The 20,910-nt window shown below is 48.5% G+C and overlaps 1 protein-coding gene across 1 annotated transcript in view; it reads right to left on the bottom strand.

Annotated features, from left to right (window-relative positions):
* The window catches only part of ric8b (RIC8 guanine nucleotide exchange factor B), an 81,453-nt gene extending 62,635 nt beyond the window's left edge, over positions 1 to 18,818 (bottom strand). The window contains exons 1-2 of the mRNA XM_068050214.1: positions 18,630 to 18,818; positions 13,800 to 13,847 (exon numbers count right to left, since the gene is read on the bottom strand). Coding sequence (XP_067906315.1) covers positions 13,800 to 13,847; positions 18,630 to 18,719 — 138 coding nt within the window. The 5' untranslated portion in view covers positions 18,720 to 18,818. The remainder of the gene's footprint in view (positions 1 to 13,799; positions 13,848 to 18,629) is intronic.
* Between the last annotated feature and the right edge of the window lie 2,092 nt (positions 18,819 to 20,910).

Raw genomic sequence — 20,910 nt, 5'->3', positions numbered from 1 at the left:
GCCAGGTTGGACTTGTCCTGCTTTATGTGTACAGGACATACATGGGCAATTTTCCACATTGCCGGGTAGATGCCAGTGTTGTAGCTGCACTGGAACAGCTTGGCTAGAGGGTGCGGCAAGTTCTGGAGCACAGGTCTTCAATACTATTGCCGGAATGAGGTCATAGCCTTTGCATTATCCAGTGCCTTCAGTCATTTTTTGATATCACACGGAGTGAATCGAATTGGCTGAAGACTGGCATCTGTAATGCTGGGGACTTCAGGAGGACACTGCGATGAATCATCAACTCAGCACTTCTGGCTGAAGATTGTTGAAAACGCTTCAGCATTATCTTTGGCACTGATGTGCTGGGCTCCCCCATCATTGAGGATGGGGATATTTGTGGAGCCACTTCCTCCAGTTTAGTTGTTTAATTGTCCACCACCATTTACGACTGGGTGTCGTAGGACTGCAGAGCCTATATCTGATCTGTTGGTTATGGGATCGCTTAGCTCTGTCTATCACATGCTGCTTACGCAGCTTGGCATGCCTGTATTCCCGGCTTGTAGCTTCACCAGGTTGACACCTCATTTTGAGGTATGCTTGGTGCTGTGCCTGGCATGCCCTCCTGCACTCTTTTTTTAAACTAGTGTTGGTCTCCCTGCTTAATGGTAATGGTAGAGTGGGAGATATGCCGGGCCATGAGGTTACAGATTGTGGTGGAGTACAATGTGTGCTGATGGCCAACAGTGCCTCACGGATGCCCAGTTTTGCAACTGTTCGAAATCTATCCCATTTAGCACAGTGGGAGTGCCACACAACACGATGGAGGGTATCGTCAATGTGATGGCGGGACCTCGTCTCGACAAGGACTGTGCGGTGGTCATTCCGATCAATGCTGTCATGGACAGATGGGTGTCTTGCAAAGCATTAAGGTAGATAAGTCCCCAGGGCCTGATGGGATCTACCCTAGAATACTGAGGGAGGCAAGGGAAGAAATTGCTGGGGCCTTGACAGAAATCTTTGCATCCTCATTGGCTACAGGTGAGGTCCCAGAGGACTGGAGAATAGCCAATGTTGTTTCTTTGTTTAAGAAGGGTGGTAAGGATACCCCAGGAAACTATAGGCCGGTGAGCCTTACGTCAGTGGCAGGGAAACTATTAGAGAGGATTATTCGGGACAGGATTTACTCCCATTTGGAAACAAACAAACTTATTAGCGACAGACAGCATGGTTTTGTGAAAGGGGAGGTCGTGTCTTACTAATTTGATTGAGTTTTTTGAGGAAGTGACGAAGATGATTGATGAGGGAAGGGCGGTGGATGTTGTCTATATGGACTTTAGTAAAGCCTTTGACAAGGTCCCGCGTGGCAGACTGGTGCAAAAGGTGAAGTCACACGGGATCAGAGGTGAGCTGGCAAGATGGATACAGAACTGGCTTGGTCATAGAAGACAGAGGGTAACAGTGGATGGGTGTTTTTCTGAATGGAGGGATGTGACTAGTGGTGTTCCGCAGGGATCAGTGCTGGGACCTTTGCTGTTTGTAGTATATATAAATGATTTGGAGGAAAATGTAGCTGGTCTGATTAGTTAAGTTTGCGGACGACACAAAGGTTGGTGGAGTTGCGGATAATGATGAGGATTGTCAGAGGATACAGCAGGATATAGATCGGTTGGAGACTTGGGCGGAGAAATGGCAGATGGAGTTTAATCCGGACAAATGTGAGGTAATGCATTTTGGAAGGTCTAATGCAGGTGGGAGGTATACAGTAAATGGCAGAACCCTTGGGAGTATTGACAGGCAGAGAAATCTGGGCGTACAGGTCCACAGGTCACTGAATGTGGCAACGCAGGTGGATAAGGTAGTCAAGAAGGCATACGGCATGCTTGCCTTCATCGGTCGGGGCATAGAGTATAAAAATTGGCAAGTCATGTTGCAACTGTACAGAACCTTAGTTAGGCCACACTTAGAATATTGCGTGCAATTCTGGACGTGGAGGCTTTGGAGAGGGTACAGAGGAGGTTTAGCAGGATGTTGCCTGGTCTGGAGGGCATTAGCTATGAGGAGAGGTCGGAAAAACTCGGATTGTTTTCACTGGAACGACAGAGGTGGAGGGTCGACATGATAGAGGTTTACAAAGTTATGAGCGGCATGGACAGAGTGGATACTCAGAAGCTTTTTCCCAGGGTGGAAGAGTCAGTTACTAGGGGACATAGGTTTAAGGTGCGAGGGGCAAAGTTTAGAGGGGATGTGCGAGGCAAGTTTTTTTTTTTACACAGAGGGTGGTGAGTGCCTGGAACTTGCTGCCAGGGGAGGTGGTGGAAGCAGATACGACAGCGACGTTTAAGAGACATCTTGACAAATATATGAATAGTAAGGGAATAGAGGGATATGGGCCCCTGAAGTGCAGAAGGTGTTAGTTTCGGCAGGCATCAAGATCGGCGCAGGCTTGGAGGGCCGAATGGCCTGTTTCTGTGCTGTACTGTTCTTTGTTCAGCAGGCAGATTGGTGAGGACAAGGTCAAGTATGTTTTTCCCTCTTGGTTCCCTCACCACCTGTCGTAGACCCAGTCTTTTCTTTTATTCATTCATGGGATGTGGGCATCGCTGGCCAGGCCAGCATTTATTGCCCATCCCTAATTGGCCTTGAGAAGGTGGTGGTGAGCTGCTTTCTGGAACCGCTGCAGTCCATTTGGGGTAGGTATCCCCACGGTGATGTTAGGAAGGGAGTTCCAGGATTTTGACCCAGCGACAGTGAAGGAACGGTGATATAGTTCCAAGTCAGGATGGTGTGTGACTTGGAGGGGAACTTGCAGGTGGTGATGTTCCCATGTATTTACTGCCCTTGTCCTTCTAGTTGGTAGAGGTCGCGGGTTTGGAAGGTGCTGTCTAAGGAGCCTTGGTGCATTGCTGCAGTGCATCTTGTAGATGGTACACACTGCTGCCACTGTGCGTCGGTGGAGGAGGGAGTGAATGTTTGTAGATGGGGTGCCAATCAAGCGGGCTGCTTTGTCCTGGATGGTGTCGAGCTTCTTGAGTGTTGTTGGAACTGCACCCATCCAGGCAAGTGGAGAGTATTCCATCACACACCTGACTTGTGCCTTGTAGATGGTGGACAGGCGCTGGGGAGTCAGGAGGTGAGTTATTCGCCTCAGGATTCCTAGCCTCTATCAGCTGTGTCCTGTAGGACTTGGCCAGCTCAGTCAGTCGTGGTGCTACCGAACCACTCTTAGTGATGGACATTGAAGTCCCCCACCCAGCATACATTCTGCGCCCTTGCTACCCTCAGTGCTTCCACCAAGTGGTGTTCAACATGGAGGAGTACTGATTCATCAGCTGAGGGAGGGCAGTAGGTGGTAATCAGCAGGAGGTTTGCTTGCCCATGTTTGACCTGATGCCATGAGACTTCATGGAGTCCGGAGTCAATGTTGAGGACTCCCGACTGTATACCACTGTGCCGCCACCTCTGCTGGGTCTGTCCTGCCGGTGGGACAGGGACATACCCAGGGATTATGATGGCAGTGTCAGGGACATCGTCTGTAAGGTACGATTCCGTGAGTATGTCAGGCTGTTGCTCGACTTGTCCGTGGAACAGCTCTCCCAACTTTCCCCCAGCTGTTAGTAAGGAGGAGTTTGCAGGGTTGACAAGGCTGGATTTGTCGTCGTCGTTTTCAGTGCCTAGGTCAATGCTAGGTGGTCCGTCCAGTTTCATTCTTTATTGATTTCCTAGCAGTTCGATACAATTGCTAGGCCATTTCAGAGGGCATTTAAGAGTCAACCACACTGCTGTGGGTCTGGAATCACAAGTACACCAGACCAGCTAAGGTCAGCAATTTCCTTCCCGAAAGGACATCAGTGAACCAGATGGGTTTTTACAACAATCAACAATGGTTTCATGGCCATTATTAGACTAGGTTTTAATTCCAGGTTTATTAATTGAATTGAACTGAATTCAAATTCCATGTCCTGCTGTGGGATTCGAACCCATCGTCCCAGAGCAATACCCTACGTCTCTGGGTTACTAGTCCAGTGACAATACCACTACGCCACCACCTCCCGAGATCTGCTCTCAATCATCGGTAAAGTGATGGAAGGTGGCATCGACAGTGCTATCAAGCGGCACTTGCTTAGCAATAACCTGCTTAGTGACGCTCAGTTTGGGTACCGACAGGGACACTCAGCTCCTGAACTCATTACAGCCTTGGTTCAAGCATGGACAAAAGAGCTGAACTCAAGAGGTGAGGTGAGGTGAGAGCGACTGCCCTTGACATCAAAGCAGCATTTGACCGAGTATAGCATCAATGAGCCCTAGCAAAACTGGAGGCAATGGGAATCAGGGGGAAAACTCTCCACTGGTTGGAGTTATACACCTAGCATAAAAGATGATAATTGTGGTTGTTGGAGGTCAATCATCTCAGCTCCAGGACATCACTGCAGGAGTTCCTCAGGGTAGTGCCCTAGGCCCAACCAACTTCAGCTGCTTCATCAATGACCTTCCTTCAATCATAAGGTCAGAAGTTCTCTGATGATTGCACAATGTTCAGCACCATTCATGACTCCTCAGATACTGAAGCAGTCCATGGGGAAATGCAGCAAGACCTTGACAATATCCAGGCTTGGCTGATAAGTGGCAAGTAACATTCGCACCACACAAGTGCCAGGCAATGACCACCGCCAACAAGAGAGAATCTAACCATCTCCCCTTGACATTCAATGGCATTATCATTGCTGAATTCCCCACTATCATTCTGGGGGTTACCATTGACCAGAAACTGGACTGGAGTAGCCATATAAATACCGTGGCTACAAGGGCAGGTCAGAGGCTAGGAATCCTGCTGTAATTAACTCACCTCCTGACTCCCCTAGGCCTGTCCACCATCTACAAGTCAGGAGTGTGACGGAATACTCTCCACTTGCTTGGATGGGTGCAGCTCCAACAACCCACAAGAAGCTTGACACCATCCAGGACAAAGCAGCCTGCTTGATTGGCACCCCATCTACAAACATTCACTCCCTCCACCACCAACGCACAGTGGCAGCAGTGTGTACCATTTATAAGATGCACTGCAGCAATGCACCAAGGCTCCTTCAACAGCACCTTCCAAACCCACGAGCTCTACCACTTCGAAGGACAAGGCAGCAAATGCATGGGAACACCACCACCTGCAAGTTCCCCTCCAGGTCACACACCATCCTGACCTGGAACTATATCACCGTTCCTTCACTGTCGCTGGGTCAAAATCCTGGAACGCCCTTCCTAACAGTACTGTGGGCGTGGGTTCAAGAAAGCAGCTCACCACCACCTTCTCAAGAGCAATTAGGAATGGGCAATAAATGCTGGCCTAACCAGCAATGCCCACATCCCATGAATGAATAAAGAAAAAGCAAAAAAAGCAATTACCGCTACTAAAATACTTATTTTGCAACGTCAGAAATAAACACTTGCCTCAAGTGCAAGCTTTTGCCTTTACTATTACTAGTTCATTCTAACTTAATTAAATTTTTTATTTGCTATAAAGACAGAATGTAAATATCAAAATAAAGCCAACCTGTTGCCATTGTGGATCATTAAATACCACTTCCTCAACTAAATGTCCAGACAATCTAAAAATCTGTTTCTTTGCTTTCTGCTTGACAGTGTAATAGTCTGGGTCCAACAATTAATCCTGAGTTACTTTACCTATTGGAACTTATGTAGAATTCCCACTACATCTTCTGCCTACAAAATAGCAGGAACTATCACAGGCTAAAATACAAAATGTATTTACAATTAATTTGCAGAAGGATATTGACGTGAATATGCTATACAGCACAAGTATCATTCTGCAATACACAGAATGTGCATTTAAAAAAACATTTGCGATCTCAGCTCCTTCTGGCACCCTCTTGGGTGTCAGCCTTGGTTCAGTGGGTATCGCTGTCACCCGAGTCAGAAGGTAATGAGTTGAAGCCCTACGAGACTTAAACACAAATAATCCAAGCTGACTCTCCCAGTGCAGTACTGAGGGACTGCTGTACCGTTGGAGGTGCCGTCTTTTGGATGCAATGTTAAACTGAGGCCGTCTGCCCTCTCAGGTAAAAGATCCCATGGCCCTATTCGAAGAGAAGCAGGGGAGTTACCTACAGGGTTTTGGTCAACATTTATACCTCAACCAAGATCACAATTTAACAAATTATCTGGTTATTATCACCATGCTGTTTGTGGGAGCTAGCAGTGCACAAACTGGCTGCTACGTTTCCTACATTACAACGTTGACTACACTTCAAATATACTTTACTAGCTGTGAAACCCTTTGGGGCATTCTGAGTTCATGAAAAGCACAAGTGCAGACTTGTTTGTTCTTTCTGTTGTGATAAAAAGTTTCTGGCCTCAAGTGGAATGTTTTGCTTGAAGCCAGTCGGCCAAGCTCTTCAGTTTGTAGACCCTCAAGAATCTAGGAGGAACTTCAGAGCACAGGAGGATCCACTGCTTTTTTCCTTTTGAAGACAGGATTATCAATCACAATCAAAACAATTATACTATTTTGGCATGTGACAATAGTGCAGACCCTCAAGATATTTGAGACTATAATCTCATGAAGAAACCTTGCTAGCATCCCATGGAGTTAACACACATTGCCTGAAAATCTGGCTGGCTGAACACTTCAACGTGTGCAGCCAGAGGATTGCAGGATAGGCTCACAAACCTATATCACAAAGTCCGCAGCCCAATTCACCCCTATATCAAAGGGTTAACGGCTGTAAGGAAAACAGTGCATCTATTTAGTTGTTTTGCCATTAAGACATTAATTAGGTACCGACTTCTAGTCCTGGAAAACTTAATTAACTCTTGGAAGACCAGGCTTCTTGCTTTTATACAGAAAACAGTACAAACTGCAATTTGAGCCACACCCCATTTATGAATGTAACCAGCATCTTATAAAAAGTCAATTAACAGATATAACCCATGTAATAAAGATATCTAAAGGAGTACTAAGAGTCCTACATTGCAACAGTGACTACATTTCAAAAGTACTTTATTGGCAGTAAAGCTCTTTGGGGGGTCCCAAGGTCACGAAAGGAGTCAAAGAAATTCAAGTCCGGTCCAATTCACTTAATTTGGATTGGAATATTGTGAATACCCATTTACAACAGTCAAAACTTTGACCTGAAAACCAAATCCAGCTTACAAAAAATATTGCATCATTCGAATTGGAGAGTTATTGCAAGTGATTAGTTTAGTGAGTAGAGGTTTATGATTCATAATCAGATCAATGGGACCTGTAGCAGGATTCAGAATCCATTTAGGGTCAGGGTTATACAGCACAGAAACAGGCCCTTCGGCCCATTGTGTCTGTGCCGGCCATACAGCACCCAACTATTCTAATCCCATATTCCTGCACTTGGCCCATAGTCCTGTATGCTATGGCATTTCAAGTGGTCACCTAACTCCTTCTTAAATGTTGTGACGGTTCCTGCCTCCACCACCTCTTCAGGCAGTGCGTTCCAGATTCCAACCACCCACTGGGTGAAAAAATGTTTCCTCAAATCTCCCCTAATCCTCCTGCTCCTTACCCTAAATCTATGCCCCCTGGTTCTTGACCCCTCCGCTAAGGGAAAAAGTTTCTTCCTATCCTATCAATTCCCCTCATAATTTTGTACACCGCAATCATTTCCCCCCTCAGCCTTCTCTACTCCAAGGAAAACAATCCAGACCTTTTCAGTCTCTCTTCATAGCTGAAATGCTTCAGCCCAGGCAACATCCTGGTGAATCTCCTCTGCACCCTCTCCAGTGCAATCACACCCTTCCTATAGTTTGGTGACCAGAACTCTACACAGTACTCCAGCTGTGGCCTAACTAACATTTTATATAGCTCCATCATAACCTCCCTGCTCTTATATTCTATGCTCGGCTAATAAAGGCAAGTATCCCATATGCCTTCCTAACCACCTTATCTACTCGTGCTGCTGCCTTCAGTGATCTATGGACAAGTACACCAAGGTACCTCTGACTTTCAGTACTTCCTAGGGTCCTACCATCCATTATGTATTCCCTTGCCTTGTTAGTCCTCCCAAAATGCATTACCTTACACTTTTCAGGATTAAATTCCATTTGTCACTGCTCCGCCCATCTTACCAGCCCATCTATATCTCCCTGTAATCTAAGGATTTCCTCCTCGCTATTTACACCACCAATTTTCGTGTCATCGGTGAACTTACTGATCATACCTCCTATATTCACGTCTAAATCATTAATGTATACTACAAACAGCAAGCGTCCCAGCACCCAGCACTGTGGTGCACCACTGGTCACAGGCTTCCACTCACAAAAACAGCCCTCGACCATTACCCTCTGCCTCCTGCCACTAAGCCAATTTTGGATCCAATTTGCCAAATTGCCCTGGATGCCATGGGCTCTTACCTTCTTGACCAATCTCCCATGCAGGACCTTATCGAAAGCCTTACTGAAATCCACATATACTACATCTACTGCTTTACCCTCATCGACACAACTAGTCACCGCCTCAAAAAATTCAATCAAGTTAGTTAGACATGATCGCCCCCTGACAAAGTCATGCTGACTATCCCTGATTAATCCCTGCCTCGCCAAGTGGAGATTAATCCTGTCCCTCAGAATTTTTTCCAATATTTTCCAAACCACTGATGTTAGACTCACTGACCTGTAATTACCTGGTTTATCCCTACTAACCTTCTTGAATAATGGTACCACATTCGCTGTCTTCCAGTCCTCTGGTACCTCTCCTGTGGCCAGAGAGGATTTGAAAATGTGTCAAACCCCTGCTATCTCCTCCCTTGCCTCACATAACAGCCTGGGATACATCTCATCTGGGCCTGAGGATTTATCCACTTTTAAGCCCGCTAAAACAGCTAATATTTCCTCCCTTTCAATGCTAATATGTTCAAGTATATCACAATCCCCCTCCTTGAGCTCTACACCTATATCATTGTTCTCCACAGTGAACACCGATGAAAAGTAATCATTTAAAACCTCACCTATGTCCTCCAGCTCCACACAAAGATTGCCACGTTGGTCCCTACTCTTGGGACCTACTCTTTCCCTGGGCCCTACTCTTTCCCTGGGAATCATCTTACCCTTAATATACTTATAAAGCGCCTTGGGATTTTCCTTTATCCTGCCCACCAGTGTTTTTTTATGTCCCCTCTTTGCTCTCCTAATTACTTTAAGTGCCACCCTACACTTTCTATACTCCTCTAGTACCTCCGCTGTTTGCTGCCACTGCGCTACAGATCCCACAAATCAAAAAAAACAGGTCAACTGATCCCAAACTTATTCAGTGCCGCTATAGATGATGCCAAACCCACTTGGTCTAGCTAGAATCTTAAAACTGAACAGATTGATAGGCCATATTATAATAAAAGCAAAATACTGCAGATGCTGGAAACCTGAAATAAAAACAAGAAATGCTGGAACCACTCAGCAGGTCTGGCAGCACCTGTGAAAAGAGAAGCAGAGTTAACGTTTCAGGTCAGTGACCCTTCTTCGGAACTGATAGACTGATAGGCCAAATGGCCTTTACTCACTCTGGATTTTATCCTTCATTTTTCAGTTGTTAGAATTCTTTCTTCCTCCCCATGGCCAATCGTAATTTTGGTATGATCCCTTTCTATTGAACATTGCTGAATTTCACTGCTGTCAGTTTGGCTCAGTGGGTAGCACTCGCAGCTCTGAGTCAAGAGGCTGTGGGTCCTGCTCAAGCACATGATCCAATCTGACACACACAGTGCAATACTGAGGGAGTGCTGTGCTGTCACAGATGCCGTCTTTCAAATGAGACATTACACCAAGGCCCTGTTTGCATGTTGAGACGGATGTAAAACATCCAATGGCATTATTAAAAAGCAGGAAATTCTCCCACTGTCTTGTTCAATATTCTTCTTTCAACTCACACCAAAAGAAAAAGATTACCTGGTCATTCATTTAATTTTCTGTTTCTAGGGTACTGTCCATCCCTACATTACAACAGGGATTACACATCAAAAACTGATTCATTGGCTGTAAAGCGGTTTGGGATATCCTGAGGACGTGAAACGGGCCACGTCAACATAAATCTTTCAATACTAGTATCAGTGATACTGCAAACTAAAACCAAGTAGCTTTAAAGGGCCTTTTACTGCATTAAAGACATTTGCACGTTGGTTTTATTGCAAAACAGGCACAGTAAAAACTAAGTTGAAAATGACATCAAACTTAAAAGAAAAAACATATAATTGCACAAAGACAGGTGGCAAGTCAGAAGATTGGGCAGAATATAAAAAGCAAAGAATGACTAAAATATTAATAAGGAGAGAAAAATTAGAGTACGAGAGAAAGCTCACTTGAAATATAAAAACAGTAAGTGTTTCTATAGATATTGGCCGTGTAGTTAATAGTGAGCAGGAAAGCTATAGACTCCAGAAAGATATCAATGGTTTGGTTGAGTGGGCGGAAAAGCGGCAAATGGAATTCAATCCAGAGAAGTGTGAGGTATTGCATTTGGAAAGGGCAAATAAAGCAAGGGAATGCATAATAAACGGGAGGATATTGAGAAGAGTAGAAGAAGTGAGACACCTTGGAGTGCATGTTCTGAAGGTGACAGGACAGGTGGATAGAGTGGTGAAGACAAATGGAATGCCTTCCTTTATTGACCAAGGTATGGAATTCAAAAGCAGGGATGTAATTCTGGAACTGTATAAAACGCTGGTTAGGCCACAGCTGGAGTATTGCATGCAGTTCTGGTCACCATATTACAGAAAGGACGTAATTGCTTTGTAGAGAATACAGAGGTGATTTACAAGAATGTTGCAGCTGTGAGGAAAGATTGGATAGGCTCGGGTTGTTTTCCCTGGAACTGCGGAGGCTGAGGGGTGACTTGATTGAGGTGTATAAAATTATGAGGGGCCTAGACAGAGTGGACAGGAAGGACCTGTTTCCCCTGGCAGGAGGTCAGTTACCAGGGGGCACAGAGTTAAGGTGATTAGTAGAAGGATTAGAGAGGACGTGAGGAAAAGCTTTTTCACCCAGAGGGTGGTGGGTTTCTGGAATTCACTGCCAGGAATGGTGGTGGAGACAGAGACCCTCAATTCTTTTAAAAGGTACCAGGACATGTACCTGAAGTGCTGTAACCTGAAGGGCTATGGACCAGGTGCTGGAAGGTGGGATTAGTTTGGGCAGCTAGTTTATTCGGTTGGCATGGGCACGATGGGCTGAATGGCCTCCTCTGTGCTGTACTTTTTCTATGGTTCTATATCTAAAAAAAGAAAAGAGTTAACAAAGTGAGCTTTGGGTCTATAGAAAGCAAGTCTGGGAATTAATAATGGAAAATAAAGAGATGGCAGATGAACTGAACAGGTATTTTGCATCGGTCTTCACTATAGAGGATGCAAGTAACATCCCAGAAATAGCTGTAAATCAGGAAATGGAAGGGAAGGAGGAAGTCAAGAAAACTACAATCACCAGGAAAGTGGTACAGAGTAAATTGTTGGAGCTGCGGGCTGACAAGTCCCGGGTGCTGATGGACTTCATTCTAGGGTCTTAAAAGAAGTGGCTAGAGCAACAGTTGATGCATTGGTTTCAATTTTCCAAAATTCCTAGATTCGCGGGAAGGTTCCATTGGATTCAAAAATAGCGAATGTAACTCCTTTATTCAAAAAGGGAGAGAGAGACAGAAAGCAAGGGGAGGCGGTGGCGTAGTTGTAATGTCATGGACTGGTAGCCCAGAGGCCCAGGCTAATGCTCTGGGGACGTGGGTTTGAATCCCACCATGGCAGTTGGTGAAATTTGAATTCAATTAACAAATTTTGGAATTTTAAAAAAAGCTAGTCTAGTGTGACCATGAAACCATTGCCGATTGTTGTAAACACCCATCTGGTTCACTAATGTCCTTTAGGGAAGGAAATCTGCTGCCCTTACCTCGTCTGGCCTACATGTGACTCCAGATCCACAGCAATGTGCTGGACTCTTAAAATGCCCTCTGCAATGGCCACTTAGTTCAAGGGCAATTAGGGATGGGCAATAAATGCTGGCCTAACCAATGATGCCCACATCCTATAAACAAAAAAAAACTACAGGCCAGTTAGCTTAACATCTGTCATAGGGAAAATGCTAGAAGCTGTTATTAAAGACATTACTGCAATGCACTTAGAAAAATTCAAGGTAATCAGGCAGAGTCAACTTGGTTTTGTCAAAGGGAAATCATGTTTAACCAATTTACTGGAGTTTTTTGAAGAAGTAACGTGCTGTGGGCAAAGGGGAACCAGTTGATGTACCGTACTTAGATTTCCAGAAGGCATTTGATAAGGTGCCACATCAAAGGTTACTGCAGAAAATAAAAGCTCACTGTGCACGGGATAACATATTGGTACGGATAGAAGATTGCCTAGCTAACAGGAAACAGAGAGAAGGCATGAATGTATCATTTTCTGATTGGCAAGATGGAAGAAAAATGGTGTGCAACAAGGATCAGTGCTGGGGCATCAACTTTTTACAATTTATATAAGTGACTTGGATGAAGGGACCGAAGGTATGGTTGCTAAATTTGCTGACAACACAATGTTAGGTCGGAAAGTAAGTTGTGAGGAGGACATAGGAGGCTACAAAGGGATATAGATAAGTAGGCAAAGGTCTGACAAATGAAACATAAAGTGGGGAAAACGTGAAATTGCCCATTTTGGCAGGAACAATAAAAAAGCATATTATCTACATGGTGAAAGATGGTAGAACTCGGAGATGCAGAGAGATCCGGGTGTCCTAGTGCACGAATCGCAAATCATCAGTATGCAGATGCAGCAAGTAATCAGGAAAGCTAATATAATGTTATTGTTTATCGCGAGGGGAATTGAATACAAAACATAGGCAGGTTATGCTTCAGTTATACAGGGCATTGGTGAGACCACATCTGGAGTCCTGTGTGCTGTATTGGTCTCTTTATTTAAGGAAGGACGTAAGTGCGTTGGAAGCAATTCAGAGAAGGTTTACTAGACTTATACCTGGAAAATGCAGGTAGTCTTATGAGGAAAGGTTGGACAGGCTAGGCTTGTATCTGCTGGAGTTTAGAAGAGTAAGAGGCGACTTGATTGAAACATACAAGACCCTGCGGGGTCCTGACAGGGTGGATGTGGAAAGGATGTTTCCCCTTGTGGGAGAATCTAGAACTAGGGGTCACTCATTTAAGACAGAGCTGGGCAGAAACTTTTTCTCTCAGAGGGTTGAGTGTCTTTGGAACTCTCTTCCTCAAAAGGTGGTGGAAGGAGAGTCTTTCAACATTTTTAAGGCAGAAATAGATAGATTCTTTATAAGCAAGAGGGTAGGCGGGAATGTGGAGTTGAGATTACAATCAGATCAGCCATGACCTTGCTGAATGGTGGAGCAGTCTTGAGGAGCTGAGTGGCCTACCCCTGCTTCTAATTCACGTGTTCATATGTTTGTATTTGCTAAGCTCCAAACCAAAAGGCCAGTCCTCCCTCACTTCACCCTGTCAGGGATGCCTTGATGCTCAAGCTGAAACTCAATGTATAGTACTTTGTGAAGTCGTTGCTTCAGAAACCTGGCATCACCAGCACAAGTATCTTGCAATATAAACACATCTATTCTCTCAGTCAAAATTATCTGGCATTTAAACTGCAACAAACAAAATATATAAATGTTGTAAGAACAGAGACTATCACATTTTAGATAGATATCACTAAATCCACAGATTGTACTACAGGATTAATATTCAAGAGCTCCAAGCCAATACAGCTCAGTAGTTTTACTATTAAGTGACTTTACATTTAGACCAAATTTTCTTTTTTTCAATAAAATACCTTTTATCCATTTCTTACCTTTCTCTCTTCTTCCTCATTTCGATCAAATGTAAAAGTTCGACTGTTCTGTTAAATAAGACACATGGTAAATGATTGCAATATCAGGAGCAAAGGAAAGTACACTACAAAAGGCTCCATAATCCATCTAGCCAGTTCTAAAAACATAATAACTCACAGTTAATTATAAATACCTCCCCTCAAATCTCTCTCCAATTCTGTTAAAATTTTCCCACACTGTCTGCCCTCCCCCACTTCACTGGGCAGTCCACTACAAGCTTTCATCTCCCTTGGTGTAAATCAGTTAAATTTAAATTCTCTGTGCACCTTCCCTCATCTTAGATTCAGCCCATGCCCCATAAATACATTAGAGGACAGGACGATTATAGAAAGACTTCTAATTAGAAGAGTATTAAGTTGCTGCTTGTTTTTCATTCCAAGTAGTAACAACTGAGAATAGCAGCAAAGCATCGTTATTGTACAATTACCTGCAGATTCACGTCAGAATTTCTACTCAAATATAACTTTTCTTGGAAGTGAGTGGGCAGAACGATGTACCAAAGTTAGAAATACTCTAAAGTTAACAAATTTGAGAGAAAATGAATGCATGATTACAATGGAATAAATACATTGCAAAGCTGCACCACCCCCCTCCTATCTGTTCACTAACTCCTGTTTAAACCAGAGTTCAGCTTCAAACCCCATATTGTTTCCATCTCAAACTTAACATTGCACACCTCCAGCACACTACTGCTGAAAGCCTCATCCAAACCTGTATCACCTCCACTTTCAACTTAGAAAAACCTCTAGTCTCTGCCCTTCTAAAAGCAGCCCTACACAAGAGACTTGCATCCTATCCTGGATGAAATCCCACTCCCATCATTTCCAGCTCCCAGTGCATCAAATTCAAATCCTCACCGCTGTTTACAGAACTCTTCCTAACTTCACCCACCATCGACAGCTCCTACCACCCTTGCATGTCCACTACACCCTATGACCCTCCACTCCACCTCTCCTTCTACCCTTGGCAGCAGAGTCTTCAGTTGATTTGGCCCTACACTGTGGAACGCTCACTAAATCTCACCACCTCCGTTTCCCCTTCTTCAAAACTCACACTGCACATTGTCCATTCTCACCTCTGTGAGGTACCTTGGGATGATTTAATATGTTAAAAAGGTGCTATATAAACCCAAGTTTCTATTGTTGCACAATACTTGGGAGTTGACAAAAAAGTTATGACAATTATTACTATTTCATGAATTCATCCTGTGACACATACTGCCCCTACCATCCAAATCTGATAGCTTTGCAGTTGGTTTGTACTGTTCACTGCTTTTAGAGAGGAGTAAACTCAGTAACAAACTTTGTGCACACACAAGCAACAATTTTCCATTTGGAAAACAATAATCTTTTCAAACACATTTATAAAATCACAATGGCCCAGATTTTGCTGGAATCAGGCCTGTCACAGCTTACTCAATTAGTCAGACATGTTCCTGTACCCTTCAGCTAAAAAAGATCCCACAAAGTTGAAAGAAGCATGAGCAGATAACGCACAGCGAGGGCAACGGGAAATTTAGGTGCTCGGTGAATGACAGGACCAACAGTCTATCTGTTTAAACGGTGAGATTTAAGGACTGAGACATGAGCAGAGGAGCAATGAAAATGGAAACAAAGTGACTTCGTCAAATCAAGTACAAAAAGAGAAATAAAGATTGAAAGAGAGGAGAGAGACAGAAAGGAAAGGTAAGAAAAATTTTAATCTGAAAATTTTAAAATCTGCAATAATTTACTATGTGAAGGAATGAGATATCACACTTTTAATTATTCACTTTTGGGGCAACAGATTGTTTGGCAGTCATTAACAATAAGCACGTTGTCAAAAGGGTACTGGCACTATTAATTACTAGACTTAACAGTCTCTGCTGAATTTAATGGGCAATTAATGTGCAAATACAGTAACTTTACAGCAAAAATCGCAGCGAGGCTAACAGCGAGATGCTGTTGCCAAGAAGCAAGCTGCGGTGATTTGCAATTCACCGAATATTTCTCCCTCGCAAGTTGCTGGTCGAGTTTCACACTAACAAGAGTGTGCACACATTCTTTGCGGCAAATTCGGGGCCATTAATTTATATGGCTGTAATAAACCGGAGTCATTTCTCTATATCATCTAGCAAGATAAACATACCATTACCGGGTTGTCACATGGTATGAAAGGTTAATAGGGCTGTTAAGAAGGCATATGGTGTGTTAGCTTTTATTAGTAGGGGGATCGAGTTTCGGAGCCACGAGGTCATGCTGCAGCTGTACAAAACTCTGGTGCGGCCGCACCTGGAGTATTGCGTGCAGTTCTGGTCACCGCGTTATAGGAAGGATGTGGAAGCTTTGGAAAGGGTGCAGAGGAGATTTACTAGGATGTTGCCTGGTATGGAGGGAAGGTCTTACGAGGAAAGGCTGAGGGACTTGAGGTTGTTTTCGTTAGAGAGAAGGAGGAGGAGAGGTGACTTAATAGAGACATATAAGATAATCAGAGGGTTAGATAGGGTGGATAGTGAGAGTCTTTTTCCTCGGATGGTGATGGCAAACACGAGGTGACATAGCTTTAAGTTGAGGGGTGATAGATATAGGACAGATGTCAGAGGTAGTTTCTTTACTCAGAGAGTAGTAGGGGCGTGGAACGCCCTGCCTACAGCAGTAGTAGACTCGCCAACTTTAAGGGCATTTAAGTGGTCATTGGATAGACATATGGATGAAAATGGAATAGTGTAGGTCAGATGGTTTCACAGGTCGGCGCAACATCGAGGGCCGAAGGGCCTGTACTGCGCTGTAATGTTTTATGTTCTAATGTTCTATGTAACTGGAAGCAGACTGTCCCTCACTGTGCCAGCAAAAAGAGACATCCAAAAGGAAAAAAGTAACACCCTTCTTTCTTTCTGTGTTAAAGATCATTACTAGTTTGGGGATATCTAAGCTGGGCCCTCTGGAACATTTGCAGCGCTTCAGCCTTGGCAATTCAACAAAAGCCAGGCATCTCAGCTCTTATTTGTGCTTAGTCTTGTCCCCCAGAATTCTGGGGCTCCAGAAGTTTGACAGGGGCGGGGGCCAGGAGGCCCCCCTCAAACAGCTAGAACACCAAAAACACCATCAGAATACCAAGCTGTACTGCATATTACAGGGTAGTTATTGCAGGGAAACTGGTCCATGCCCATGTTTATTCTCCACAACAACTTCCTCCCACCCTTCTTCATCTCACTATCAGCATTGCTCTTGCTCCTTTCCCCATCATGTGTTTATCGAGCTTCCCCTTCAATGCCTTGTGGTAGCGAGTTCCACATTTTAAACATGAACTGGGTTACGTGACGAGGTGGGGACAGGGGAAGCGGCGCCGGGCTTGGCGGGGAGGAAAAGTGGCGCAGCGCCGGTGGGGGGTTGGTCCCGGATTTTTGGGGGCGAGTCCCGGGTTTTGGGGCGGGTGGGGGGGGGGGGGGGAGCAATAGTCGCGGGTTTTGGGGGGGGGGGGGAAGGGCGGGAGAAAGGGAACAGTCCCGGGTTTTGGGGGGGGGCGGGGGAGAGGGAACGGTCCTGGGTTTTTTTGTGGGGGGGGGGGGGGAAGGGGAAAGGAACAGTCCTGGGTTTTGGAGGGGGGTGGGGGAGAGGGAATGGTCCCGGATACTTTTTTTTGGGGGGGGTGGAGGTGGGGGGGGGGGGGGAGAAGAGAGGGGGCAGGGAACGGTCCCGGGTTTTGGGGGGTGGGGCGGAAACGGTGCCAGGTTTTGGGGGTGGGGGGGGCGGGGGAGAAACGGACCCGGGTTTTGGGGGGGGGCGGGGGGGGGAAACAGTCCCGGGTTATGGGGGGCGGGGGGGGGAAACGGTCCCGGGTTATGGGGGGCGGGGGGGGGAAACGGTCCCGGGTTATGGGGGGCGGGGGGGGGGGAGAAACGGTCCCGGGTTATGGGGGGCGGGGGGGGGGAAACGGTCCGGGTTATGGGGGCGGGCGGGGGGGGGGGGGGAGAAAGAGAACGGTCCCGGGTTATGGGGGGCGGGGGGGGGGGTTATGGGGGGCGGGGGGGAATGGGGGGCGGGGGGGGGGGGAATGGGGGCGGGAGGGGGAATGGGGGGCGGGGGGGGAATGGGGGGGGGAATGGGGGGCGGGGGGGGGAATGGGGGGCGGGGGGGGGGGAAAACGGTCCCGGGTCATGGGGGGCGGGGGGGGGGGGGAAACGGTCCCGGGTTATGGGGGGCGCGGGGGGGAAAACGGTCCCGGGTTATGGGGGGCGCGGGGGGGAAAACGGTCCCGGGTTATGGGGGGCGCGGGGGGGAAAACGGTCCCGGGTTATGGGGGGCGCGGGGGGAAAACGGTCCCGGGTTATGGGGGGCGCGGGGGGAAAACGGTCCCGGGTTATGGGGGGCGCGGGGGGGAAAACGGTCCCGGGTTATGGGGGCGGGCGGGGGGGGGGGGGGAGAAAGAGAACGGTCCCGGGTTATGGGGGCGGGGGGGGGTTATGGGGGGCGGGGGGGAATGGGGGGCGGGGGGGGGAATGGGGGGCGGGGGGGGGAATGGGGGGGGGGGATGGGGGGGGGGATGGGGGGCGGGGGGGGGGGGATGGGGGCGGGGGGGGGAATGGGGGGCGGGGGGGGACGGTCCCGGGTTATGGGGGGCGGGGGGGGGAATGGGGGGGGGGGGAATGGGGGGCGGGGGGGGGGGAATGGGGGGGCGGGGGCGGGACGGTCCCGGGCTTTGGAGCTGGCTGGATTTCGCCACTATCCGGGGAGAGGCCGCTCTAAGCGGCTTCAGACACTGGCGCCAAGCAGAGGCCTCTGCTGGGAGGCTGGGCCGAGCCTGTCGCTTACCTGCCGGTTGTATCCCTGCAACACTTGCTCTATCCGCATCTCGGAGCCGCTCTCCAGCGCAGCCAGAGCCGCCGCGTAATGCGGATCCATCCCTGAGGCACGGGGAGAGGCCGTAACGCAGCCTAGACCTGGATTAGAGTCCGACCTGCTGTGGGGGACACTGCCCGCCCTGACCCTTCACCCCGACAATCACCCCGCCCCATCACCCTGGCAACCGGCCCGCCCCCCCGTCAACCGATCCGCCCCCCCGTCAACCGATCCGCCCCGCCACCGTCACCACGGCAACCGACACACCCCCGTCAGAGACGTTCAGGAGTAAGGGTTTGGGGCCTGTCTTTTAGGAGTTCGGGTGGTCGGATGATGGTGAAAAGTGGATGTGAGAAGGGGGCTAGTTTGGGAGACTTGAGGGTGGGGCTTATGGAAATATTGAGGGGGTGGGGGGCAGTTGGAGCTGAAGGGGGGGTTGGGGCTGGGGGTTGAGGGTGAGGGGGAAGTTGGGGGTTTCTTTAGTTTAGAGATACAGCACTGAAACAGGCCCTTCGGCCCATCGAGTCTGTGCCGGCCATCAACCACCCATTTATACTAATCCTACACTAATCCCATATTCCTACCAAACATCCCCACCTGTCCCTATATTTCCCTACCACCTACCTATAACTAGTGACAATTTATAATGGCCAATTTACCTATCAACCTGCAAGTCTTTTGGCTTGTGGGAGGAAACCGGAGCACCCGGAGAAAACCCACGCAGACACAGGGAGAACTTGCAAACTCCACACAGGCAGTACCAGAATCGAACCCGGGTCCCTGGAGCTGTGAGGCTGCGGTGCTAACCACTGCGCCGAGTTGGAGTTGAGGGTGGGGAGGGGGGATTGGGGCTGGGGGTGGGGAGGGGGGATTGGGACTGGGGGTGAGGGGGAAGTTGGGGCTGGGGGTGGGGAGGAGGGATTGGGACTGGGGGTGAGGGGGAAGTTGGGGTTGAGGGTGAGGGGGGAGTTGGGATTGAGGGTGAGGGGGAAGGTGAGGGGGGTGTTGGGGAAGTTGAGGGTGGGGTGGGGTGGGGTGGGGAGGGGGGATTGGGGCTGGGGGTGGGGAGGGGGGATTGGGACTGGGGGTGAGGGGGAAGTTGGGGTTGAGGGTGAGGGGGGAGTTGGGGTTGAGGGTGAGGGGGGAGTTGGGATTGAGGGTGAGGGGGGTGTTGGGGAAGTTGAGGGTGAGGGGGAAGTTGAGGGTGGGTTGAGGGTGAGGGGGAAGTTGGGGTTGAGGGTGAGGGGGAAGTTGGGGTTGAGGGTGAGGGGGGAGTTGGGGTTGAGGGTGAGGGGGGAGTTGGGGCTGAGGGTGAGGGGGGAGTTGGGGCTGAGGGTGAGGGGGGAGTTGGGGTTGAGGGTGAGGGGGGAGTTGGGGCTGAGGGTGAGGGGGGAGTTGGGGCTGGGGGTGAGGGGGGAGTTGGGGTTGAGGGTGAGGGGGGAAGTTGGGGCTGGGGGTGAGGGGGGAAGTTGGGGCTGGGGGTGAGGGGGGAAGTTGGGGCTGGGGGTGAGGGGGGAAGTTGGGGGTGAGGGGGGAAGTTGGGGCTGGGGGTGAGGGGGGAAGTTGGGGCTGGGGGTGAGGGGGGAAGTTGGGGCTGGGGGTGAGGGGGGAGTTGGGGTTGGGGGTGAGGGGGGAGTTGGGGTTGAGGGTGAGGGGGGAAGTTGGGGCTGGGGGTGAGGGGGGAGTTGGGGTTGAGGGTGAGGGGGAAGTTGGTGAGGGGGGAGTTGGGGAAGTTGAGGGTGAGGGGGGAATTGGGGTTGAGGGTGAGGGGGAAGTTGAGGGTAAGTTGGGGTTGAGGGTGAGGGGGGAATTGGGGTTGAGGGTGAGGGGGAAGTTGAGGGTAAGTTGGGGTTGAGGGTGAGGGGGGAGTTGGGGCTGGGGGTGAGGGGGGAGTTGGGGTTGAGGGTGAAGTTGGGGTTGAGGGTGAGGGGGGAGTTGGGGCTGGGGGTGAGGGGGGAGTTGGGGTTGAGGGTGAGGGGGAAGTTGAGGGTGAGGGGGGAGTTGGGATTGAGGGTGAGGGGGGAGTTGGGGAAGTTGAGGGTGAGGGGGGAGTTGGGGAAGTTGAGGGTGAGGGGGGAATTGGGGTCGAGGGTGAGGGGGAAGTTGAGGGTAAGTTGGGGTTGAGGGTGAGGGGGAAGTTGGGGTTGAGGGTGAGGGGGAAGTTGGGGTTGAGGGTGAGTGGGGAGTTGGGGTTGAGGGTGAGGGGGGAGTTGAGGGTGAGGGGGGAGTTGGGGTTGAGGGTGAGGGGGAAGTT

Source organism: Heterodontus francisci, chromosome 18, assembly GCF_036365525.1.
Source record: "Heterodontus francisci isolate sHetFra1 chromosome 18, sHetFra1.hap1, whole genome shotgun sequence".
Classification (NCBI taxonomy): Eukaryota; Metazoa; Chordata; class Chondrichthyes; order Heterodontiformes; family Heterodontidae; genus Heterodontus; species Heterodontus francisci.
Note: the sequence above shows the minus strand (reverse complement) of the source record. Positions and strands in the feature narration are given on the sequence as shown.